This window comes from Engystomops pustulosus, chromosome 1 (genome assembly GCF_040894005.1).
Source record: "Engystomops pustulosus chromosome 1, aEngPut4.maternal, whole genome shotgun sequence".
NCBI classification, from domain to species: Eukaryota; Metazoa; Chordata; class Amphibia; order Anura; family Leptodactylidae; genus Engystomops; species Engystomops pustulosus.
Window position 1 is genome coordinate 250,918,764 of NC_092411.1, and position 26,656 is coordinate 250,945,419.

The window sequence follows — 26,656 nt, forward strand, 5'->3', positions numbered from 1 at the left end:
TACGCATCTAAAATTTCCAATATGATTTATGAAAGCCAGTAATACAAGAAAAATAGAAAGTCACAATGTATAAGTGCATCCCAGTGATTCTTTATGAGTGATACATATTCAAGGAAAACTACCACTAATCCAAAGTAAAATAAACTACAGATACTCACCTACGCTCCTCTTCTCCTTGATCCCAGCACTGGTCTTCTTCAATGTTGAGACACCGGGTTGCTGCATAAAAAGCAGCTCGGAGCACGGGGTTGCGATGGCAGGTGCTCTGAGCTGTTAATTTTTCAAGCCTCATGACGTCACACGAATTTACGCTACCTGGGGCAATAGACACCTCCCTCTTCCATGTTGGCGCTACGTGAGAGGCTTGAATAATTAACAGCCCAGAGCTCCGGCCATTGCGTCTCCGGTCTGCTTTTTATAATCCTTTTTTTTTACTGCGATCCCAGCATGATTTAAGTGTCAGTGACGTCATTTTACAGGCAGAGGGTTAGCCTATGCATGTGACACTGCTAATACCCTGCAATATATCAGTATTGCAGAGTATTATAATGAACAAGCAATCAGATGATTGCTTGTTCATGTCCCATGGTGGAAACTGTAAAAAAGTGAAAAAAAATGTTATTCAATAAAAAATAAAGTAAGAAATCAATAAAAATGCCCGTAAACCCCATAACATATATAGAGACAGATAACGCAAGAAAGTCTAAATTATAACACAAACCCCACATATATAGTATCACCACGTCCGTAACAACCTGTAGAATAACAGTAAATAATTATTGAACCCGCACGATGAACGCCGTAAAAAAAAAACTGTTATAAACCCTCCAAAAATTATGATTTTTACCTATTCAATCCCACAAAAGAATGCAATAAAAAGTGATCAAAAAAACATATGTACTCCAGAATGATACTGGTGCAAAGCACAACATGTCCCGCAAAAAACAAGCCATCAACCAGCTCCGAAGCCAAAAAAGTGAAAAATGTTATGCCACTTGGAAAACGGTGATGCAAAAATTATAGATTTTTCCCAACATTAGGGTTTATTTTGACAAATTTAGTAAAACTTAAGAAAAAATATTCACGTATGGTATCCCCGTAATCGTATTGACCCATAGAATAAAGATAACAAGATTATTAGGCTAAATGGTGAACACGAAAAATTTAAAAAGTAAAATTTCCAGTACCGAATTGATTATTTTCTTCTCCTGCCCTCAAAAAAAAGTTCCTAAATTTTCAACAATAGAGGATATTAACCCCAAAATGGTAACACTGCAAAATCATCTCATCCCGCAAATAAAAAAAATGCCGTCACATGGCCCCATTAACGAAAAAGCAAAAATTTTATAGCCTACAAAAGTGACCAATGAGGAAACTAAAATCCTGGCAGCTGCAGGTCCCTCCTTCCCTTCTGCGCCTCGCTGTGCCCCCATAAAACAAGTAACGGCCACATGTGGGGGGGGGTCTCTGTACTCAGGAGAAATTGTAAAACAAATTGTAAGGTGGGTTTTCGCTTTTGGAAATGTGTAAATTTTAGGGCTAAATGGACGTATAACCAACAAAATTTGACCATTCTAAATATCACCTTTATTTTGATTCAATTACTATGAAGATCTCAAGGAGTTAAAAATCTTCCTAAAAGCTGTTTCTGATAGTGTGAAGGTTGCAGATTTGAAAATGGGTTGATTATATTGGGGGTTTTAATGCTAAATATGTAAAATGTCATTCAAAACTGTGTTTATCCCCAAAATAGTAAATTCTGAAAATCTGGAAAAGCGATATTCGATTTGTAAGCCGCGGGACGTCAAAATAAATTATCTAGACATTTAAAAAATGCTGAAAATGTAAAGTAGACACATGGGAAATGTTATTCAGCAACTTATTTAGGTGGTAAATCTATTTGCCTGAAAACACAATGATTTCTAATTTAAAAAATGGCAAATTTTTCAAAAAAATTCATCATTTTTTTGTAAATAAACGCAAAACTTATCAAAATTTACCACTAAAATGAAGCACAACATGTGGGGAAAAAACAATCTCAGAATCTCTTTGATAAGTAACAGTGTTCAAACGTTATAACCATATAAAGCGACGCAAGTCAGAAACCAAAAAATCGTGCTGAGCCTTAAAGGGGTATTCTTGTTTGGGCATTCACATTCAGTTTGATAAATCTGCCATATATAAACATTTCTTCAATTAGATGTTATTAAAAAATATGTTTATGTGTGAAGATAATTTCTCATAAATGTAGTCATTTTGTCCCTTAGAAACGAGATGGCTTCCTCGGATACGGCCACGTCTGCTGGAGGGATTGCCCAAAGAAACAAAAGGTTTTTGTATATGAAATGTCCGGGATTTACTACATGACCCACAGCCGTCCTGTGGTAATGATTGCTGAATCCAGGAGGTCAGACAGGACTCAATAGCTCATGTCTGGCCACCGCTGCCAGAGTGTGACGTGGTCGTAACCGAGGAAGCCATCTCGTTTCTAAGGGACAGAATGACTACATTTATGAGAAATTATCTTCACACAGGAACATTTTTTTTAATAACATTCAATTGAAGAAATATTTATAAATGGAAGATTAATGAAACTGAATGTGAGTGCCCAGGTGAGAATACCCCTTTAAGCTGTAAAGTGGCTGCGTCCTTAAGGGGTTAAGGAGCATTATGCTCTGCAGATGGAAACTTATACAATGTGAGACCCCCTAGACAGGTTGGGGTCACAATAGGGGGTCATTGTAAATGTAGGGGCAACATACTAGGTTGGTTGACTGGGTGTGGCAGTATACCCAGTGGTGGACACTAAAAGAGTCTTAATTGCCCTCTTTCCTTCCTCTACAAGTTGGTAGGAGCGAATATTACAGATACACGCCTGTGTGTACATCTATGCCTAGGAACTAGGCACAGGGCTTACCGCTCTCGTGAAAAGAACAATAAAGTTTTTTTTTTTAAATGACAAAAAAAAAACCTCCACCAGACGCCAGGGCTCCTCTGTCACGCGGCCCTGTGACGTCCCGGACGTGGTGACGACGTGACGCAGCGGCTGGGTATGGCGGCCTCTGCTTCCTGGTAACGGCACCGGGGACGAGGTAGAAGACGGCTGCGGCGCCCCCCGCTGTGCGCCCAGCGACAAGAATGGCGGATTTTGATGAGATTTATGAAGAGGAGGAGGAAGACGAGGAGCGGGCGCTGGAGGAGCAGCTCCTGAAATACGCCCCGGACCCGGTGGTGGTGCGGGGATGCGGGCACGTCACAGTGTAAGGAGGGGGCACGGGATGGGGAAACGGCATGAAGTCACTGCTCGTACTGAGCCGCAGGAGGAGCACAGGCTGGAGATAGGGCTGCCAGTAGGGAGGGGTTGCTCTTATATGTGGGGCAGGCAGGAAGAGTACCCCCCAATGTGTCACATCACATAGGACCCCCTCCCACCCCCCTGTGCAGGCACTGCAGTATATTATATCCCATAGGAGCCCCTGTGCAGGTATAGAAGTATATTATATCACATAGGACCCCTGTGCAGGCACAGCTGTATGTCACATCACATAGGAGCCCCGGTGCGGGCACAGCACTGTGTCACATCACATAGGAGCCCCGGTGCGGGCACAGCACTGTGTCACATCACATAGGAGCCCCGGTGCGGGCACAGCAGTATGTCACATCACATAGGAGCCCCGGTGCGGGCACAGCAGTGTATATTATATCACATAGGAGCCCCTGTGCGGGCACAGCAGTATGTCACATCACATAGGAGCCCCTGTGCGGGCACAGCAGTATGTCACATCACATAGGAGCCCCTCTGCGGGCACAGCAGTATGTCACATCACATAGGAGCCCCTCTGCGGGCACAGCAGTATGTCACATCACATAGGAGCCCCTCTGCGGGCACAGCAGTATGTCACATCACATAGGAGCTCCTGTGCAGGCACAGCAGTATGTCACATCACATAGGACCCCTGTGCAGGCACGGCAGTATGTCACATCACATAGGAGCCCCTTTATGTCACACCATAAAGGAGTCCCCTTTGGGGCCACTGCTCTATGTCACGTCACATAGGGCCCACACTATAAGGACACAGCAGTACATCAGCCACTATGTGGGAATATTTCATGGCCCCCTCCTGTATATCTCTGCTGTGCACATTACCATATTTTCAGACATAATCCACACTTGAGCATTCCTTCAATATGTATCCATTCTGGAGTATAGAGAAGAGTGTATGTCCCCAGAATGAAATGACAGGAGAACAGAGGCCCAAAATTATTTTTAGAACGCATTCGTCAAACCATAAGCCTAACCCATCCAGATGACTTCACGTGAATCCTCAACGTGGGGTTAGTCCTGTATGATGTTCTAGTGAGACACAATCCTCTTGTGTGGTGTTTAGGGTTCACAGTGTCGCTCATTAACCGCTGAGCTCAGGGACACAGGGCCCATTTTTAGGAAAGCAGGTAAAAAGTTCCATATACCAACCATATAATGAAGCGTCATCTCTCATGGCACTTACCATGAAAATTCTGCAATCTACAGGAAATCCGTATTTTCTCACACTGAACTCACTTGTGGGCAACAAGCTTTAAACCTAAAATAGTGACATGGATAAGAATCTCACACTCGCCCTTCCTGTTGCAGTACATATTTAGTTTTACAAGATCTGGGCCGTATAGTGCCAACTGATAAGATAAGACCAATAATAAGGAGGAAGATATTAGATAAAGAGTATGAGGCCTGTAACCAGAATGGTCTAGCACTATTATTGTGAAGTTATGTAATTCTGCCACCTGATAGCGGGTATTCTCCACCATCTACCACCAGGATGAAGGATTGTAAACCAAGCACACTGACCTACTGATGTGTGTCCCCCCCTCTGGCAGGTTTTGATCTTTTAGCATCTTATGCCCTGGTTTTACAACAAAAGACTTCTAACATGATGTAAATGAGCCCAAGGGGCTCTGGGCTCCGAAGGAGTTAATGGAACCTAGAGCCCCTTAGGGTCATTTGCCTAATTTTTAAAGCCTTTTTTCTTAAAAACAAGGACATAAGAAGCTTTAAGAAGAGAAGATTCTGTCAGTGGACACACACACACATGTCAGTGTGCTTGGTTTACAGTACTCCATCCTGGTGGTAGATGTCCTTTTAAGACTACAGAAAAACTTGGCTTCTGTGTTACATTGTGGTGCTCTTGGTAACCATTGCTGTAAGCTGGACAGTTGAGTTTTGGGGTAGGTAATTGCCAGAGCATTTCATAGCGTCATCACTGATTGACTTCTGGGGCGTCGCTCAGTAAAAGAACCGCCAGAGATGCAGGGGAGGTTATCAGCGGACAAGGCAAATGTATATAGATGAATGTGAATTGTTGACCTGCAATGCTTGCCCTGAGACTTTGTCTTGTATTAGGTTCTGCTAATGTAGGTCAGTCCGGGTGCAAGAGTGCTGCTCCATGCCCATGGCTGCCTGCCAGGTGCATAAATTGTAGCCCCTTCCTGCATTGTAATCTGTTAGCTAGGTATGATGAGTTTCTCCAGTAAGGGCCCACATCTTGCTTTCTTTTGGTATATATGTGTATTTCTCATGTGCTGTAAGGGAACTGAGTTTCAGATCCTTGTATCATTTAAATGAAATCGAGCACAAAACCCAGCACAATAAACCAGGGACACTTACTTCTAGATCCAGGCACATTGACTGTGGTAATCTTCTTATGTTACTTATCCATGGCCTGCTTCCTTCTAAAATCAACTTTACAATTGTGCTAATGAGACTGAAGGGCTCCTGCTGGTGTAACCAGAGCCCCTCCGTACTATGGCTTAACAGGCTGTTAGACTATTCCATGTAATCTCACTGCAGTAACAAAAGATTCAACACACGGTGGGAGGGAGAAAGTGCTCCTGTACATGCTAACAGCCTGCAAAGCTAAGGCATGCAGGGGTTCTGGTTACACACCCAGAAGCGTAATTTTAAAAGTTGATTTCAATAGGACAGAGGCCATGGATAACAAATATAAAAAGATTACCGCAGTCACTGTGCCTGGTTCTATGAGTAAGTGTCCCTGGTTTATTATGGTGGATTTTGATGCTAGGTTTTCTTTAAGACCATTGCTTCAGGTCATTGGAAACATCTTTGATCATTTCTGGAGGACTGACAGCTGTCCTATCGCCATACTCGGCTATCTTCACCTTTCCTATGGTATGTGCAGGTGCCATTGTTGCTGCTTCTCTTCTCTTATCATGTGTGTTACTTCATTGAGGGATCTATAGATTCCATACATAGTTGTGATTATAGGACAAGCCCAGTTTCTGTATTTTACCTCCTCCATCACTAGGACAGGGTTTATAAGAGCAGGGTTGTTGATTTGGAAATCTCTCTGACATAACATTCCAGAGATGCTCTCGCTCCTGTCCCGGCATTAGCAGCTTCTCACCATGCACGCTGGGCTTGTCCAGGCCAAATTATTTAAGCAAAATATTTTTTCGTCTCTATGTGGAAAAGAGAAATGAAAACAAACTTCTGGTTCTCGCAGCCACTAATGCTTTCTGCATACTTCATGTTAGTGAATAATGGATATGCGCCAGGCGTCCCAATACTTTATTTAATGTGAGATTATACTTGTATTTCTGCAAAAAGAATGTGTGAAGGATACAGTGTTCTTATGAAGACTCTAACGCTATATACTCCTCCAGGCTTGGTGCTTTTATTTAGGTGTATGAGAACCCCTTCACAACTTCCATACATATGACATTGGCAAACTTGACAGAACCCCTTCAGAACTCCCATACCATGTCATGACCATGGCAAATTTCAACTGAATGTCTTATGCACCTTGGGATCTAGAAACCAAGTTCTGGTGTTATATTAAATAGAAAAATCTCTCTTTCAATAACCCATCAGGATTGTGTTTCTAGGTCAGTGGTGGGGAACCTATGGCACGGGTGCCAGAGGTAGCACTCAGAGCCCCTTCTCTGGGCACTCAGGCCATCACCCCAGGACATAGTTTACCAAGCAGGACAAATCCACAGATTCTTCCTGCAGTCCCAGGCAACTTAAGGAATGCTCCTCCTGCTGGACCTCCAATTCTTCCTGTACAGAGAGACCCAGGAGAGAAGCTACAATGATAATGTGAATTTGCCCTCTTTCTTTCAACTGTGTTGGTAGTCTCAGGGGGCCGATACAATTGAAAGATGTGGAAGAACAGGCAGCAATAAGTTGCTGCTAAAATGCCATGTTGGCACTTCACTGTAAATAAGTGGATTTTGGTTGGTGTTTGGGCACTCGGTCTCTAAAAGGTTCACCATCACTGTTCTAGGTCAGTGATGGCAAACCTTTTAGAGACCGAGTGCCCAAACTTCAACAAAGACCCGCTTAGTTATCGCAAAGTGCCAACACAGAAATTTAATTTGTGATTTATACTCCCTTCTCTGTCACAGTTTTCATTGATACTAGCACCCTGAGGCACCGATAAAGCAGAAAATAGTCCCAGGTACAGCTGTCACTTTAAAATAGCACTGAGCGCAGCAAGTCCTGGGCTGTCTGGGACTGCAGGAAGATACCTGGAGTCATCTCTGCTGATTGCCTGAGTGCCCACAGAAAGGGCTCTGAGTGCCGCCTCTGGCACCAGTGCCATAGGTTAGCCATCACTGTTCTAGGTGATATGTTAAAGTTGCAGTAAAAATGTTATTTCTCTATACAGCTTTCCATTCCTGACTGACTAGCTTGGATATTTCCAGTTGTGTGTCACCTAGAAACACAATCCTGATGAGGTATTAAAGGGGAATAGTCTCAGAAATGTGTTTCAAGGTCCAGAACTATCACCATTTGAAGTGTTCAGGGAGACAGAGCTGACAATTTGGAACAGTACATGCACCATTGCATCTTTTGGGAACCTGGGGAAGGGTGACAGATTCAGCTGTACAAATGTTTAAATATTTTGGTAAATGTGTATTCCATTTTATGGGGGATTAACCCCTTCAGTACTGCTCCATGAAACTATACGGCAGCTTTTACTGTGACACAGAAAGGACAGTTTTTTTTTTTACATCACGGTGGGCATATTCAAACGGCTATACCTCCTTATCCCTATCATCTAGAAACACATTTGTGGTGTCAAATTAAACAAGAAAATATCCCCTTTAATATGATATATACATTGTGTATGGATGCTTCACAGACACGGGGATAGCCACTCATAAATTTGCACTAAAAAAGTTTATTTTTATTGCCGCTTTTGACTTTAAAGAGGACCTGTCACCCCTAAAAAAAAAAAAAAAAAAAAAAAAAAAAAAAAAGCACAGGGCTTACTAAAGTAAACAGCTTCTAGCACTAGCCCATTTTTCGCAGTGATAAACTGCTAGCTTTATCGGAACCCTTCGATAAAGCTAGCAGACGCTGCCATGCAGTACTAAAGGAAAGCAGTCCTGCGTATTCATGAAGCGGCGGGACTAGGAGGTGGTGATGCCGCATGAAGCTTGGCAGTCACCGCCGGCCTACGGAGTGGGAGGGGCGTTCTGGGGAAGAAGCAGCACCTCGGACCACCCACTCATGTATACGCCGGACTACTTTGAGCGCGGCCCGGCGTTCCTATTGTACTGTGTGGCAGTGTTTGCTAGCTTTATAGGAGTGTTCCGATAAAGCAAGGCGTTTATCACTGCTAAAAATGTGGTAGTGCCTTTTTTTTAATAGGTGACAGGTCCTCTATAAGGCTCATTTTTCACATTTGTAGTCAAATATTGGCATATTTTAAATATGAAGTTATTAAAACTATTATATCAAGATAAAGTCTCGCATGTCTTGAAGAAAAAAAAAACAAAGTTAAATTTAAGTTAAAAGGTAAAGCTTTGCCAGAGAAATTGACCTGGTCTTTCTGGCACCAATGACCATTGATAATGAAAGCTGAAAGGGTTAATGACATCTGTCATAAGGATAAATCATGTAATTAGTAAAACAGTCCTATGAAGTTAGTTATACATGTCATAACAAAAGTAAAAAATCTTATTATTTGAAAGGGTTAATGTGCCACCAATCACACTCCATGTTCAGTACAATCAATTTTAAACAAGTTGAGCATGAATACAAAAGTTTACCAGGGTAAGTATGATACCCTAGGCCTGGGGTGAGGCCGGGAACTGCTACTGCATACAGGCAATGCCATCTTCTGATGTGGACAGGATCTAACTGCTGGCATCCCACAGATCATGGGAACGGGACACCCAGCAATCCAGAGAACCGGGGTCCCATTGTCCCCAGTGCCAGTATGGTATGGGACTGTTAGACATTGACGATCACACCGTTGACCGAGACAGCAGTGCGCATGCCGGAGATCCCACACAATTCTGAGGGCACGTGCTCATCTTTCTGCTCCATCCAGTAGCCGGATCCCATTTCACTGGATTGCTGGGGAGCCTGATCGCGTGATAAGTGGGGGTCCCACCTGTCAGACACTCAACAATCAGATTGCCATCCCATATTCCCATAGGGGATAATTTGGTACAACTAGTGTGCTGAAGTTAGCTTGCTGAAGCCATATTTAGTGGGCGTCCAGGGCCTCTTAGAAAGTTTGGCAAGTCATTGTAAGTGCCAGAAAACGCAATCTGGGCTAGTAAAAAGTTCCAAAATGTAAGGTTTTTCATGCCAGAAAACTGGAGCTTGATCAGTCTCCTTTCTTTCCCGAATGCTCAGACTATTCTAGCTAGGTTTCACAGCCACAAATGCTTTCTAAAGAGATGTTGTCAATGTCCCTGCTCAGGTTCACATCGCTGGCATCTCTTCAGCCGCAGTATCACTTACCTTCTAGCTTTTTCGACAATTTCCTGGATTGAAATTGTGGGGCAATGTCAAAAAGGACTTGTATTCCCTGGGGCACATTCACTATCTATCAGAATTCATCAGCTTTTGGGAAAAATAAAGCATTGACTAACTTATTTTATTGTGTTTTTGTGTGTAGATTTGGTCTTAGCAACAAGTTTGAAGCAGAATTCCCATCATCTTTAACTGGAAAAGTATGTATTTATTCATGTTTGTTTTAATAATTTGAAGTTTTAGTAGTTTCCTGATGTAATGTTTATTCTCTCCATTTACTTGCAGGTAGCACCGGAGGAATTTAAGTCTAGTATTAACAGAGTCAACAGTTGTCTTAAGAAGAACCTTCCGATTAATGTTCGATGGCTGCTATGTGGATGTCTGTGTTGTTGCTGCACCTTGGGATGTAGCATGTGGCCCGTTGTGTGTCTAAGTAAAAGAGTAAGTTATTTAGTGATCTTACACAACCACAAAATTTGATATAAATCCGGGATACAAATGTATATTTCATTGCAGGGGAAAGTGTCTCTCTGCACTTTGGTTTTCACCCTGAAATTTCTGCTGAATTCCAACTTGTTAGTTAGGCAGACCAAAGCTTACTGATGCGTCTGATTACATAGAAACTTGGGGGAGTCATTGATAGAAGCTAGTTCTCTACCCACCAGCTCCCGAAGAACTGAAAACTAAACAAATAGCCAACAGATAGATTGTAAGGAAATGCAGAATACAGCATATTATGCTCAGCTGGTGGGATACATCATGCACACTTACTGTGTTAGAGAAAAAAAATAAAATAAAGCTGTACCTGCCTCATCTGGTGCTCCCATTCTAAAACATTGCCATCCCTTGGTGCCTTGTACCTGTTTGTTTACAACGGCACCTCTGCTCCGACTGCAGCACTGGGATGGGACCGCTGGCTTTGCCAAACGGCTGGAAGTTGTTGGAGCAGAGGTGGGGTGCGCAGCACTGAGGGACGGTGGCGGAGGAGAACCGATAAGTACAGCTTTATTTATTTTTAACAGCTCCCAGTCAGCCTGCAGAGTTCATCATCAACAGCATAGTAAATGCTGTTGAAAACTACAGCTTACCCCACAAAAAGTAAGCCGATAACATAATACTGAGGGTGTTTCCGGGGACGGTCATCATCACTTAAATTCTTTTTTTTTTTTTTTTTAATATAAACATTATCTTTTATCTCTGCAAATAACCGCTATAATAAGTTTCTTTAGTATGACAGACCAGGCGGACGTTGATACTTTCATTTTGCCCTTGTTCACATTGAAGAGGCTTTTCTGCCTAACTCATGCTTTTATGCAGGATTTTCTCTCCATTGTCTTTGTGACTCTAAATGTGCCATTGTTGTGAGCTAAAAATATTACTCTCCAATCAAGTGTCCCTTTATGTTTTTGTGTGCTGTCACCTGCCCTTCGATGGGAACCAGTAAGACGTCACGTGCAGAGATTGATGGGGCTGCACGTGCAGGAGCCTTTTACTTTCACCTGTCACAGCTGAGAAAAATGAAACTGGTAATGATGTCCGCTGCGGGCTGAGTCTGGAATTATGAAGTCGGGTTTAGTTGTATTGTTTGTTTGCCACTTCTACGCATCACTTCTAGTTCTATGTAGGGAAGGCAGAGGCATCCATGTATGTTTATAGGATTTTGTAGAATTTTTACAATGACCTATAGTCATTTATAATGGCTCCCACTAATTGCAACCCATCAAGAAGTGATACCAAGTTTATATTAGTCTATTTACAAGTTTATGATTTTTCTGTACCCTTACCCTAAAATACTTTGGACCATGTGAGTGTGGAAATGTAGAAACCCTAATGATCCATAAGCAGGTAGTCTCCTCTATATAAACCCCATGCCGGTCCCTTGATGTAGCAGCGGGAGGGCAGGCAGATGCCTGCTCAGTGTAGTAGAACCTATTGCCATTTTACCCCATTGATAGAGTAGCCTTTCAGAGTCAATGAGCTTCTGTCAATATAAGCTTGTCAAGGCTACAACTTCATAGACTCGAGAGGCGGTTTAAGGGGTCAGCCCTTTTCAGGTTTGCTGTGATGCAAATGAACTTTAATGCTTAAACAACTATTGGAATTTTTATGTCTGCTCCTTGTTCTTTTTCTTCCTCCTCCCCTCTTACCCCCACCCAACCTTTATTTTTTTTTTTTCTTTCCTCCCTTCTCTCTCTCTCTCTCGCTCTCTTTCCCCTTACACAAAGTCATTGACGAGACATTCAGTGCTTTCTAAATTGGAAGTTGCATTGTGCTAAAGACCCAGTACAGATTTACGGAGGGCTGAAAGCAGTTAGATCATGTTCTTTTCATGGTGCGATTAGAATCAAATCGATTTCCCTCCAGCCTTCAGCATTCAGATGGCAACGTGAACAAAGCTTGGGGCTAGACAAGGGACAAAAAAACGACTGAACTGAATGTTAATTACACTCCGCAGCCTTATTTTCTTTTGATTTGGAGCTGACTGGCAACTAAATTAACACAAAGTGTGACCATAACTGCAGCCCCGTTTTCATTGAAAAGGGGAACAGCCTCTAAAAAGACGATCTTTTACAAAAAAACAAGCAGGGTCTGCTGATCTTTGTCAGCTTGGGGCAGTGTTTCACTTTTCCCCCCAAATGCTCAGATAATGAATGTAATAAATTTATAAAGTGTCACTCGTGTCCAAAGTAAACTCTTAGGTTCCCACTCGAACAAACCATCTCTCGAGAGGGAGAGCGCCGAAAAGTCCTGTTCCATTGAGCTGTAATTGGTTCTTGCGCTGATTGTGTTTTTATTGCATGCGAACAGTAATTATTTGGTGGATTTAATTGCATATTGGTGTCTGGCAACGGGAATATGAAAATGAACTTGTTGATGTGGAAATGTGAGCGGCGATCTGAGTTAGTGGCAGTAACGCGGCTTTACATGAGGTTTTTTTGTGGTGAGGTCCTTTCTCATGTCGCACGGCAGCTGCACCCAGGACCGGGCTGTCACTTTGCACCTGCAGCTTTTCGCTTGCTTTTAACACCTGGCATCATGATTTATCCTCCCGACTCTTGTGATGGGAGATATGTCACTCAGGAATGGAAAAGAAACAGATCTGCTTCCTTATATTCTTCAGGTATTGTAGGGAAGAGATTATTATTATTTTTTTTTTAGTAGGTATACTTTTTTTGGAATGCTGAAAGAATATAAGAGAATTTGGGTCTCCATCAAAAATAAAACTAACGTTGTTCTTGCACTAAAATGAATTAAAATGGTTGATTTTTTTACAAGCAGCTTTCCTCATGTGACATTTAAAGGAAATCTACTACTAGGGATTGTAAGCCAAGCACATGTAAAGGTCTTAAGGCCTTGTTTTTACAAAAAAAACCCCAAGATTTAAAAATAAAGCAAATGAAGCTGAGTGGCTTTGTGCTCAATTAACATCTATTGATCTTATGCCATTTTTTTTTTTTTTTTTTTTTTTTAGTAAAAACAATGGCATAAGAAACTAAAAGAGCTCTTCCTCACAGAGAGGGCACACACCCACCCATATGTAAGTTTACTTGGTTTATAATCCCTGATCCTGGTGGTAGATTTTCTTTACAGAAAATCAACCATGAAATTCGAGTGTGATAAACCAGGGACATTTACTCATTGATCCAAGCACTGTGACTGTGGTAATCCTCTTATATTTGTTACCCATGGCCTCCTTTCCTTCTAAAATCAACTATTAATTGTATGCTAATGAACCAGAAAGGCTCTAGGGCTGTTATCAAAGCTCCTCCATGCTGTAGCTTCACCGGCTGTTACACTGTGCAGGAGCACATTTCCCTCCCACTGTGTGATATTACATCAGTCAGCGTAAGGGGAAAATGAAGAGGGAGCAGGGGAGAGGGGCTGACATTGTAACAGCTCGGAAGCTGCAGCACGGAGAGGCTCTGCTTACACCCTTCATAGCACTAATGGTTCATTAGCATAATTTAAAAGTTGATTGTAGAATGAAGGAGCCATGAATAACAAATATACGAAGATTAACGGTGCTTGGATCCATGAGTAAGTGTCCCTGGTTTATCATGATGGATTTCCTTTAAGGTGAGATTGCAATTTATGATTTGTAAAGCGCTGTGGAATTTTATGGCGCTATATAAAAAAAGATTATTATTGTTATTACTACTAAGGTTAAATCTCAAAACATCCTTTTTTTTATATAATACAGGCAGTCCCCTGGTTACGTACAAGATGGGGTCTGTAGGTTTGTTCTTAAGTAGAATTTGAATGTAAGTCGGAAATATTTTATTATTGTAATGCCAGCCAAATGACAATTGGATTTTAAAAATTTTGGATTGTCATAAGAATCAGTATTAACAAAAAAATCTTAATTGGTGGCACCTGTGATAACTGTTACAGCTGTTTATTGTAGTCCAGGGCTAAATTATAGTAAATTACCAACATCCAGAGGTCTGTTTGTAACTATGGGTCGTCTGTAAGTCGAGTGTTCTTGAGTAGGGGACCGCCTGTATATTCTAGTGGCTGACAATATATTTGACTTTCTAACACAGGTTTGCAATAGTTAGACTATTCTAGTGATAATGTTGGATGCAGTTGTCTTATACAGATTATATTGTTACCGAAATGTCAATATGTGGACAATTAGGGGCACATTTATGGGCTATTAAGATACATTAGGTTGTTTTGCGTGAATCCTTTGCTCCCCCTGTAAGTATATTATTCTGGCTTGAGTTACTGTTTAACAGCTTCCCTTTGATAACATCATAGACCACCCCAGACCCAGTCACTGTCCCATGGCTTGAATTGTCTCATGCCATACACAGCTGCAGAGTGTATGTGGGTTTTTTTTCTTATTATTTTGTTTCTTTATCCCCCTTAAAGCTACTGAAGGGTAAAATTATCCCTCATTTGTCTTCCAGACACGAAGATCGATTGAGAAGTTATTGGAATGGGAAAACAATAGGTTATACCACAAGGTGAGTACCGCAGGGAGCAACGTCGCAGTGTTGGAGTGTGAATTGCACAGTATGGAAACAGATGCTTTTGTTAGGCAAAAAATATGAAAGGTGGATAAATGGGCTAATGTGTGTGCCGCAGTCCAGCGGAGCTCATTTTTCTTCTTTTACTACCCCTCTCTTCCAGCTGTGCTTGCACTGGAGACTGAGCAAAAGGAAATGTGAAACCAATAACATGATGGAATATGTAAGTTAAAGGGCTGTTTTGTGAGTCTCTCTATTAAATGATCATTTATTTTGCCTCTGATCTTATTCTTTTCCCCGATTATTAATCAGCAAAGGTGTCAGGAGCTCAATCAGCCGAGCGGAAGGATTTTCCACGCTCCACAATCGCACAGAGTCATGCGTAGGGCTGATTTATAAAGTTATGAAGGGCTCAGAGACAAGGCTTCAGCGCGCCGTGGAGAAAAAATAATAAATTAATTGCTAAAATAAAGTAGCCGAGGCGGGCGTTGATGGGGTGTGAAATTTCCGATTCTGTAAGAAAGATAAGCAACGCCTCTGGGTGCACAGCGAGTCTGAGGCTCGATTAGCATTATACTAAATAGCCATATTCAAGGCCCCGCTCGTAGGATAATTCATCAGAGGCATAAAGACTTTTCTTAGCCTTTTAATGGTTATTTTCTGAATCCAAATATTTCTCCATCTTTTGTCTTTGAGTCAGCCCTGTTATGGGGTTATTATGAATTAAAGGGCTTGGTTAAAGTTACCAAAATGACCCTAATTGTCAAATACATTTAGATTTTTATAGTTTTATTAAGATTTTCTAACTTTTTTTTATTTTGAAACGGCACAAGAAAGAAAAACTACATACAAACAAACATACATACATACATACATACATACATACATAACCCCCCACCACATTTTCACTTTTAATGCCAAAGTTAAAACTAATGTAGCCCAATTATATTTAGTTTGTATATGTGTGTGTGTCTATAAATAGAATTATAATAATAAAATATAAATACAAAGAATACACAAGAATGTTGTGTAGGATAATAGAGGGAAAGGGCGGAAGGAAGGTATAAAAGAGAATTAAAAAACTCAAAAGATTTAATATCTCTGTGTGGAAACCTCTAAAATCTTTATAAAATATCAAAGATGAGGTCTAACAAAACTACCCCTCCCCTCCTCCTCCACTGTTACTCCTTGCTTTCTTTTTATCTATCTTTCTTACTGGACATTCGGAAAGTGATATTTTCATGTCATTAATGAATGTTTCTTTGGGATATATTATGTATTGCATATAAGTTTTGTGTACATTTGAAATCTAAATAAAAGTATAGTTAGGTTTTTATTTATACATTTTGAGTTTAGTAAGAATAGTAAAATATTTAAGTTGATAAAGTTAAATCAATTCGACAATAATTGCGTGGAAATTGAAAAGCAAAAGATAATAATAAAAATATTATAATAATTGGACTCGCTTGATATCAAAATTTGATATTCTATATCACCATAAAATTCATATCCAAAGGTGACATTACAGTTAAAAATGTACAATTACAATGATGATGAAAGATCGGAGGCAATTCATTTTCTGTCATCTGTATTACATGTCAAATAATCAAGCGCTTGCTGAGCTATTCCATCATTTCTGTTCAGCTCCATCGTCCTCTGTTGCAGTGGATTAACCCCTTACGTTCTACATTCAATTAATTATGCTGCTTAAGGGAATCAATATTCATAAGGGGGGCACATACAATGGACCCTTGACACCGGGCCATTAATTAGCTGATTAGCGGTAAGGCATACTCTCATTGTAAAGGTGCTATTAAAGGAATTGGTCCTTTTGTCTTGCCACCCTGACGTGATGAACTGTATCACTTAGATCATCAGTTAATAATTAGCTGGCGCTTACATGAACAGATTTAGTGACCTCTCCAGCATATGTTTGTAGGCCTCTTTTCATAGCTCGCAGTGTTGTTGTTTATTACTCTGGGACACCCGCTGTGTAGCATCTTCTAATGAACTCCGGCCCTGAAAAGAGTTTACTTTTCGTTGGCTCGGTCTGACCTTTCTCCTTGAAATTCAGCGTTGTGTTGCTTTTAAGCTGGCAATAAATGTCACATTTTTGTGCTGTTGATATGATGGACGAGGCAGAAAGTTGATGACTTTTTTTTTTCTTCCTTTTTTTCTCTTTTCACAGGTCATCTTGATAGAATTTTTACCAAAGACGCCAATTTTTCGACCAGATTAGCAGTCTCTTTACCTTTTTTTTCTTTTCCTTTTCTTTTTTTAGTGTTTTTTTTTTTTTTTTCCTTTCCACAAGGACTAGTTCGATTTACCCTGTATTTCCAATGGTGCCTTGCTTGGTAATTTTTCCCATTGGTGACATAGCAAAGATTCTGCTGAATCTTGAGGTTCTTTCCTTATTTGAAGGAAAGTTTTTCCCCTTTAAAAAAACAAAAAAAAAAAAACCCACTTCTTCACTTTCACCAATTAAAAAGATACTGTGACCACCTCGTCACATATTAGACTTCATTTTTCCCATAGATGATATTCATAGCTTGTATTAGGTGGATGCATATTGATGGTTACCCCTAATATCTCCCTTTTTCCCATGTCAAAATTTGGGAACCAAGACTTCAGCATCCTTGTCTGCCTATGATGATGATCCTGTCAGCTGGCCCTGATAAGGATGTCCTGGAAGAAATTGTAGCTTACCCTTTCTTCACTGATCTAGAATGCATGATACATATTGCTGGAGCCCAGGATCGAGTTGTTATGATATCATCATACCCTGGTCTTAATTCTGGCTTGGGAAACTTTCCAATTTACTGTTTTAATTGCCTGTATAAAAGTTGTAATATTCTGTATCCGTATTACCTCACCTTATTTTCCTGTGTTACCCACTAGTTGGCTGCATATTACAGTCAAACCTTGTTAAAAGATAGTCTATCAGTACTTTCAACATAAGCCGCACTCTATAAAGGACGGAGAGGGCAGTGAAAACCTATGCAGGGTTGATTCAGGCAGTGATTCAGTCATGTGCAGTACTTCGAACTCTGTGCACTCCACACCTCATAGGCTCTAACATCTAATTGGGAGACCCCCCCTAGAGCCATCTTAGAGTAAAGATGGGATTTCTCAGGGAACCTTAGGCACTGTTCACAAATCCCTGTCCTTCTAGGCCCCTTTAGATATTAGAGCATTGATTTCCAGGTAATGCAGGCATATTCACTTTCTTCTCTCCTCCTTTGTATAGTGCGGTCTACAGTTTTGAGATTCCTTATGATTTTCATGCACAACTCGCTTTTTAACATACTTTGCAGCAATCAATTTGTACAGTGTTTGGGGAGTAATTTTCTCTGGTCATTATGTGACTTGTAATCTTCATTTTCTTGTCACTGCTGTCTCTGTGAGTGAGCTGCCTTTGTTTTAGACAGCTTGCCCACAAACGGGTGCAGTCCAAAATAAACACTCTGTGAACTGGAGGGATCTCCCGGACTGAACCTCGTATCACTAGACTGAACTCCGCTTGTCGGTTCAGTCCAGCAATGCGAGGTTTGGTCCAGGAAATCCCCAAAGCGCACGGAGGGTTTTTCTCAAGCTGCACTCACTTGTTAAAATTGCGGGTCAGCTGAACATTAACTTTGTGTTTTGGAACCGCCCAACGCTACTCATGAGCATTGCTACTACTCTTGAAGCTTCTAGATAGAAACCTAGCTGCTGTGAGTCACTGTACCCCTCCCCTCTCCATGGGGAGCGGCACAAAAAGCTTCTGTCTATCCCAGCAACGAATGGAAAACACTTGGGAAAGGAGGATAAGTGGCAAATAAAGTGAAGAAAGAAGCACTTTTCTTAGATTCAAAGTTCCTTGTTGTCACTTGTACAATTGGTTTTATGCAAAGTTTGTTAAAAAAAAAAAAAAATGTACTCATGACTAAAGTATCCACTTGGTTTACGTTGCTTAGCAAGGTCAGAGAGAATCCAGGAACATGCTCCTTGTCACGTGATAAGCTACACATCATCATAATTTAGTCTTTTCGTTTACCTGAAGTCATATATTTCTTTTTCTATGATGTTGTCCTAACACCATTATGTTCTTAGACTAGTTCTACTCCGTGGTATACAATGTACTGCATTTTCAGTTCAGACGATAAAGAAATGGTTATTACCACTGCTCAGATTTAATGTCAACAAATGACATGTTTAGCTACCACTATAGGAAGTCACTTTCACGTTGGATTCCTCATTTTTGTCTCTTTTCTCTAATATATTTGTATGTGATACATTTGTCTAATGTAGATGTCAGGATCACCCCTCTATGTATTTATCTGCATTACTACTTGCAACTTTGTCACTTTTTCACTATTAACAGATGCGTAGCCAGCACTGACACAAAGTGCATGGAAAGAAGCCGTTTACAGAAGTTTCCTTACGTATAAAACCTTTATAAGATTTTCGCTCCAGTTGTTTTTTTTTTTTTTGTTTGTTTTCTTTATTTTGGGTGCATAACCCCTGCTGGCAACGGAGTGCACCAATTATTTTAATCAAGGAAAATCAGTTGTACAAATGATCAGATGTCCATATGTTGTTACTGTAAGATGCTTGGCTCTAGTTATGTTTTGCCATTTGTACACTATTAAAATGGAAAAAATATATATATAAATAATGGAAAATCGTTTGGATTGTATTTATTTGCCAGTGACCGATTTCTACAACGTTAATAAAGATCAGTTGTTAAAACACTCTAAAAAGGAGCCCAAGAGTTTAAAACGTTCTTACAAGGTTTATTGTTTTGCTGTATTAGAGAATACAAGTGGACCCTGACTTAAGGACACCCGACTTATAGATGGCCCCTAGTTACAGACGGACCCCTCTGCCCACTGTGACCTCTAGTGAAGCTCTCTGGATGTTTAACTCTAGTCCCAGGCTGCAATGATCAGCTATAATGAAGCTTTATTGATAATCCTTGTTCACAAAATGTTGAAAATCCAAAATAGGTTCCAATATAAAATCTACTTGTTTCGACTTGCATACAAATTCAACTTAAAGAAAACCCATTGGGCAAATTAACAAGTTTAAAAGAACGTTCAAAGTCCACAAAAAAATGGTGCAAGCGGATAAGTAAATTTGTCCCATTATGTTTTTATTCTGCAAAATTTGTAAAACATAAGAAAATATCTAGAAATATGGTTTGCGGTATCCGTACTGACCCATAGAATAAAGGTAATATGTTTAATTAGGCTGTATAGTCTCCAAAGAGTGATGTTTCACTGACAAAGTTAATAAATTTTCATAAATGGGGCATATCCACCCCAAAATAGTATCACTGAAAAATATAACCCCTCACATGGCCACATTAACTGAACTACATATCTTCTAGCTTACTAAAAACCATTACATCCTATAACCGGCTGCTGCATGAGCCTTCTTCCCTTTTGCGCCTAAAGGTAATGTCTATATGTGTGGTGCCCCTGTACTCTGGAGAAATAGAATAATGTTTTGTGATTGTGTATATTCTAGGGTTACATTAACGTATTATCAACAAAAATAGTGAAATCTAAATTTCACCTCCATTTTATTTTAATTACAGGCAGTCTCCTACTTAAGGATACCCAACTTACAGACAACCCATAGTTACAGACAGACCCCTCTGACCTCTGGTGAAGCTCTCTGGATGCTTTACTATAGTCCCAGACTGCAATCATCAGCTGTAAAGTGTCTGTAATGAAGCTTTATTGATAATCCTTGGTCCCATAACAGCGAAAAATGTTTAAGCTCCAAATGTCACTGGGACCAAAATAAACCACTAACAATAAAGTACGTTTCACAAAAAAACAGTATGTTTCACGACCCCCATTATTCCTTATGGAGCGCCCAAACCCGATAGCTGAGGTGGTATGGCTGCAGGAGGCAGAGACGTTTGCAGGTGCATTGGTGTGGGAACTTGAACACCTGGACCTCCTAAAAATGGCGCACATGGCACTGTGGGAGCAGGGTGACGGCGATTGGGTCTGAAAAGGAAGTCCAGCAGCTGAACAGAATAGCTGCTTCACCGTGCCAAGAGGGTCCTTGCAGGTTCTTTCCGTATTTGGCCCCATTTATCTTTCCTTCAAATGCAACCAGGCATCCTGCCCCTGCAGATGAAAAAGTAATTTTTTTGCTCATTATTGTACCTTCTGCACCCATCTTGACAGAAAAAAACAGATATGTAGATATTTTTGCTAATTTATTAAACATGAAAAACTGAAATATCATAAGGTCATATTCAGACCCTTTGCTTTGACACTAATATTTAACTCCATCTCCTTCTGATTCTCCTTGAGATTGTTCTAATCCATCACTGTAGGCCAGCTTTGCTTAACCCCTTCAAGACATGTGACATAATAGTACGTCGTATGTCGTGTGCGGGTGCATGGAGAGGGCTCACGGGCCGAGCCCTTTCCATAGCCAGTAAGTCTTTGCTGCATATTGCAGCAAAGGCTTAATGGTAACACCCGCTCGGTGCTAGCATTTGGTTTTCCAAGACCGCCATGGGTCTTCATCAGGTGTTATTAGGAGCGCACAGTGAAAGTTGTAAAAACTGAGCCCACAAGAAAATGACGCAAATGTGTTTTTTTTCCCCCAATTTCACCACATTTGGAATTTTTTTCTAACTTTCCAGTACATAGCATGGAATAATAAATAACATCACAGAGAAGTAGAATTTGGTACGCAGAAAATAAGCCTACACACAGCTCTGTACACAGAAACATGAAAAAGTTCTGGATTTTGAAGGTGGAGAGCAAGAAATGAGCGAAAAAACCCTGCGTCCTTAAAGGAAACCTACCAGTTAGAAGCTGTAAGTACCGAGCACCAGCTCAGGGTGAGCTCAGGGTGAGCTGGTGCCGGTACTTACTTTCGTTAGTGTTATAAACCACGGTATTGCAGTTTTAACACTTTTTAAACTTTACAGCAGAAGGGGCTTCGGCGCTGCGCGCAACATCTCCGCTGTTTCCTATGGAGGCGCACGCAACATCTCCGCTATTTCCTATGGAGGCGCACGCAACATCTCCGCTATTTCCTATGGAGGCGCGTGCACGATCGTGCGCACGCAGCGCCGAAGCGTCCTCTGCTCTAAAGTTTAAAAAGTGTTAAAACCGCGATACCGCGGTTTATAACACTAACGAAAGTAAGTACCGGCACCAGCTCACCCTGAGCTGGTGCTTGGTACTTACAGCTTACCCCTACCTTTCTAAGTGGTAGGTTTCCTTTAAGGGGTTAAAGCAGACCTGCTAGAAAATGGCGCAACCTCATTTTTTATTGTTAATTCTAATGTATTTGTTTTTTTTAAGCTTCCCAATAGATTGCACTGAATAATAAATGATGTCCCTAAGAAGCACCATTAACCCTTCAGATAACATGCCTTGGCTGTATGTATGGAAAAGGTCTGGCTTTAGCAAGTAATTTAAAACATAAATGCAAAATCTGAAAAGGGCCTGGTCATAAAGCCATAATGTGCTGCTATCTGGTGTGCACCAGGATCCCACATGCAATGACTAGAGTTTTGGGCTGCCCTTCAGTGATATATCTGATATATGGTGGTCTATCTTAAGAGAAGGATGGACTAGTACATGGTCAATTATAAGCTTATCTCTACATACATTTTTAGCAATCTGATGTCCAAGGTACTTTCCCTCTAGGCTCCGTTGCCTTCCCCATACCGCCCGCCTGGGATTACCACCTCTTTCCCTTCCCGTCTTTGCTCCTTCATCTCTTTACTTCTTTCTCTACAATTGTTGAGTTGTTTTCTTACTTGAGTATAATGTATCCATTCCATTGTACCACATTCCACTAAAAAGCTTGTGGACATGGAGACAAATATCAGTCAGTATGAAGCCTTGGGCATGGTCTGTGCACTGACTACTATGTACAAAAAGTTCCATTGTAATTTTTTAAAGGAAACCTACCACCACGGATCTATCTATTAAGGGTGCCTCTAATGTATGTAAGGATAGCCCTTTTAAGGTCTAGTCCTTTAGTCCCCTTTATCTTTTTTAATCTTTAATATGGTAATATGCTAATTTACCAAAGAGGCTACTGGGTCATGGAGTAGCTGGAGCTGAGGCTACACGGTGTGGCTACTCCACACCCCAGTAGCCTCCTTGATCCTCCTACCCAGATATTTTCAGCGCGCAGCTCCTTGTAGCATGCGCACTAGCTCCAGCTTCAGACCCAAGACCACGGGGCCAGCAGCCTGCATTCTGTACGTGCGCAGAACGCCGGCTACGCTTATGAGGGCACACTGAAGATATCTGGGTCGAAGGATCAAGGAGGCTACTGGGGTGTGGAGTAGCGCCGCGCCGCAGGAGCCTCTAAGGAAAATTAGCATATTATCACAATTAAAGATTAAAACAGATAAAGGGGACTAAAGGATTAGCCCTTAAAAGGGCTATCCTTACATACATTAGAGGCACCTACCACCGGATCTACCTTAATAGGTAGATCCGTGGTGGTAGGTTTCCTTTAATTGCCTTTTTCCATATTTTCTTTGCTGTATTCTGTATTTTTTATTTTGCTTTGTTCTCACCCGCACCCACTGTTCTGTATTTCAATAGGAAGATTTTTGTTCATAAAAATAGTGCCTTTTCCATTTTGGCTTCAATTTGGTAAATAATAACACAGTGGAACCTGTGTGTGTTCTTTAGCTTAGGGTCCTTACACACTAGCGAGTATGTGGCGCCCAATTCGCATCACAGGAAGGTCCAGCCCGGACACTGTGTGACAGCAAGTCAGTTCAGTTCCGGGTTGTCAGGGTTCGGGCCAACTGCATCCAATGACTGGCTGCCTTGGACCAAAGGACAACACAGAAAGGGAAGCCCCATAGAAAACGGAGGCCAATCCTCAGGTCAAGTGGATCCTGTGACTCCCCCAGAAGTACTGAAGTGACATGGGAATTGGGAACCTGAGCAGGGTAAGTATAAGGGTTTTTTACTTACCCCAGTACAGAAGTTCTGGTGGGTCAAACAACTAATTGCATCCAATGACTGGCTGCCTCGGACCAAAGAACAACACGGAAAGGGAAGCCCCATAGAAAACTGAGGCCAGTCCTTGGATCAAGTGGATCCTGTGACTCCCCCAGAAGTACTGAAGTGACATGGGAATTGGGAACCAGAGCAGGGTAAGGATAAGGGTTTTTTTTTCCTTCCCCAGCACATATGTTCTTTCGGGTCACAGGACCAATTGCATCCAATGATTGGTTGCCTCAGACCATAGGATAACACAGAAAGTAAAGTCCACCAAGAAAACGGAACCCCCAGAAGTACTAAAGTGACATGGGAATTGGGAACCAGAGCAGGTAAGAATGTGGGTTTTTTATTTCCTAAGGACCCTGGGGTCTTCATTTTCATGGAAAAGCCCTTTATGAAATAGAACAAGTGCAGGTAGTAAGGCAAACAGATTGCATCACAATGGACACTGGACACATGCTCCGACTCCCAATTTTAAGTATGTAAATGAAACCTAAAAGAAGGAAATATAGAAGGAAGAGAGAGAACAAAAAGGGGTGTGTGGTCAGAAGGGGAGGCAACACTTTAAAGGACATCTACCACCAGGATGAAGCATGTACTGTATATACTCGAGTATAAGCCGACACCCCTAATTTTACCACCAAAAAACCTATTGACTCAAGTATAAGCCGAGGATGTAGTATACAGCCTGTCCTGCCCCAAGTGGTATACAGCGTGCCCCAAGTATGCCAAGCTAATTAAAAAAAAAAAAAACGTAATACTCACCCTCCGAGGATACTCACCTTTGATACTCGGCACGGCTCCCGGTCCTCGGCGGGGGCTTCTCTTTTCTTTCTTCACTAGCCGGCAGTCGCGTCCATGCGATCTGCCGGCGGGCGTGCACAATGATGCGGCGGTGTCGCCGCCGATGACGTCATCAGCGGCGACACCGCCATTTCATAGTGTGTGCCCGCCGGCAGATTGCATGGATGCGACTGCCGGCTAGTGAAGAAAGCAGAGAGAAGCGGAAGCCGCCGCTGAGGACCGGGAGCCGCTGCCGAGGATCCGGGTGCCTGAGGGTGAGTATTATTATTTTTTTATTGACTCGTGTATAAGCCGAGGTGAGGTTTTTCAGCATATTTTATACACGAGTATATATACGGTAAGTGTGCTTGGTTTACAATCTTTCATCCTGGTGGTAGACATGCTTTACGTTCCTTCCCTGGTGGTGGGACAGGGTATTTTTCCACAAATACTGCTTATCCATATTATGTTAATTGTTAACATATGACTCGCACCCAATAATAACGACAACCCATGTATGAGCAATCATAAGAAGAGAAATATGATATCTTGTGTCAATTATTAAACCTGGTAAGTAATGATTGACCATTGACTGTTGTGATAAGTAAAGGGAGCAGCCATTAGCTAGATATAATAATTCACTCGCTTACTTTGATATCTAATGGTCCTTTTGATGGTTGCAGTGTATCTTATTTGTGTAGATTGCAGTGAGTGCAGGCCTGTGCCTGTCTATCTGTACAGTATATCGCAGGACACCGTCCAGGCTGCATTGTCATTTAACTCTAGTAAGCTACATTGTATCACAGTTCTTTGTGAAGGCGCACACGAGAGATTTGATGTAGGCAATTGTCCACTTTTGTATGAAGAAAAGTAACTGTTCATTGTGCACTCATTTTCCTTTTTTTTCCTTTTTCAAATATCTCCTCTTAGCATTGTGTTAAATTCTTCCAGGCAAATGCTTATACCATGCTGGCTACTGTTCTCCTAAATGCTCTCAGTTCTTCCTTTGCAATCAAGATTATGTTGCTAAGGAGATTTTGCTTTTATTGGTGCCATTGATTTGTGTTAATACGTTTTGAATACCTCTCCGTATTCTTCCGCAGACAAGGCCAAAAGAAAAACTTCCCTGAGTTTGGGCATTTACATCACAAATGGAGCATTGGTGTAATGAAGCCGATATAAAGTGGGCAGTTGAAAGGAAACTAAAGAAGGGCACTCGAGTGAGTAATGAAGACTGGGCTAGTACTGAGCTCTAGCCTTCTCCTTCCAGCTGCAGCAAGGAGCTCCAAGTAGCAAGAGGGCGCCCCCCGGAGCCTAGACCACCCACCACATCCAGCTCAGAGCTGCCCTATCTATTAACTCTTCCACCTCTTCACAATGTCTTCTCTTTTCTTCATATTCTATTGATGTGTATATTTTAGAGAATATTTTGTTTTTATAGCTGTCAGAAATTCGGAAAAAACTTTTTAGATTTTTTTTGTGCTTTACATACTTAAAGAATATTTAATGTAATACTAAATGCAAATCAAATACATAAATATAGTATTACAGAACTTAAATGGATTGGCAAGATTTAAGAAAGTTTTCTTTCTATAATTCTTTATTTATATAGCGCACACAGATTATGCAGCGCTGCACAGAGTTTGCAAATCAGTCCCTGTCCCCATGGGGCTCACAATCTAATAAACCTACCACTATGTTTTGGAGGAAACCAGAGGACCCCGAGGAAACCCACGCAAACACGGAGAGAACATACAAACTCTTTGCAGATGTTGACACTGGGACTTGAACCCAGAACCCCAGCACTCCAAGGCTATAATGCTAACCACTAAGCCACTGTGCTGCCCTTATAGGGTCAAGCATATTGTACTTACCCTGTTAAACTTACCCTTACTGCCCGAGCAGCTGGGGCTCATTCAGCCACCAGGGAATAAGAAGCCAAAAGAAGAGCAGGACCTACCAGACAGAGCACACACCAGTAAACACCACTATATATAGAAGACTATTTTTGTTATTTTTACAAAAGTTCATTCTTGGCCTCTAAAAGCAGTAAAACAAAAAACATTGCACTGACCAATGAAATAAAGATGACATATTATTCATGCCACATAGTA

The 26,656-nt window shown here is 41.3% G+C and overlaps 1 protein-coding gene across 2 annotated transcripts; it reads left to right on the forward strand.

Moving 5' to 3' along the window:
* The first annotated feature begins 2,986 nt into the window (after nucleotides 1-2,986).
* Nucleotides 2,987-25,930, forward strand: CHIC2 (cysteine rich hydrophobic domain 2). 2 transcript variants are annotated; one of them, XM_072124293.1, is made up of 6 exons: nucleotides 2,987-3,260; nucleotides 9,936-9,990; nucleotides 10,076-10,231; nucleotides 14,704-14,760; nucleotides 14,927-14,986; nucleotides 25,646-25,930. In XM_072124293.1, exons 1-6 carry the CDS (start codon nucleotides 3,139-3,141, stop codon nucleotides 25,670-25,672), a joined length of 477 nt encoding a protein of 158 aa, XP_071980394.1. In that variant the 5' UTR covers nucleotides 2,987-3,138; the 3' UTR covers nucleotides 25,673-25,930. The 2 variants fall into 2 exon arrangements, with proteins under 2 accessions (XP_071980394.1, XP_071980389.1); XM_072124288.1 differs by lacking the exon at nucleotides 25,646-25,930 and adding an exon at nucleotides 16,952-17,391 and having other exon boundaries at nucleotides 2,989-3,260.
* The last annotated feature ends 726 nt before the right edge of the window (nucleotides 25,931-26,656 follow it).

What these genes read in the sequence shown, in the direction of transcription:
- CHIC2 (XM_072124288.1), top strand. Translation starts at nt 3,139, where the DNA reads ATGGCGGATTTTGATGAGATTTATGAAGAGGAGGAGGAAGACGAGGAG. An exon ending in GGATGCGGGCACGTCACAGT is followed by an intron (nt 3,261 to 9,935) that starts GTAAGGAGGGGG and finishes TTTTGTGTGTAG; the next exon opens with ATTTGGTCTTAGCAACAAGT. An exon ending in CCAATAACATGATGGAATAT is followed by an intron (nt 14,987 to 16,951) that starts GTAAGTTAAAGG and finishes CTCTTTTCACAG; the next exon opens with GTCATCTTGATAGAATTTTT.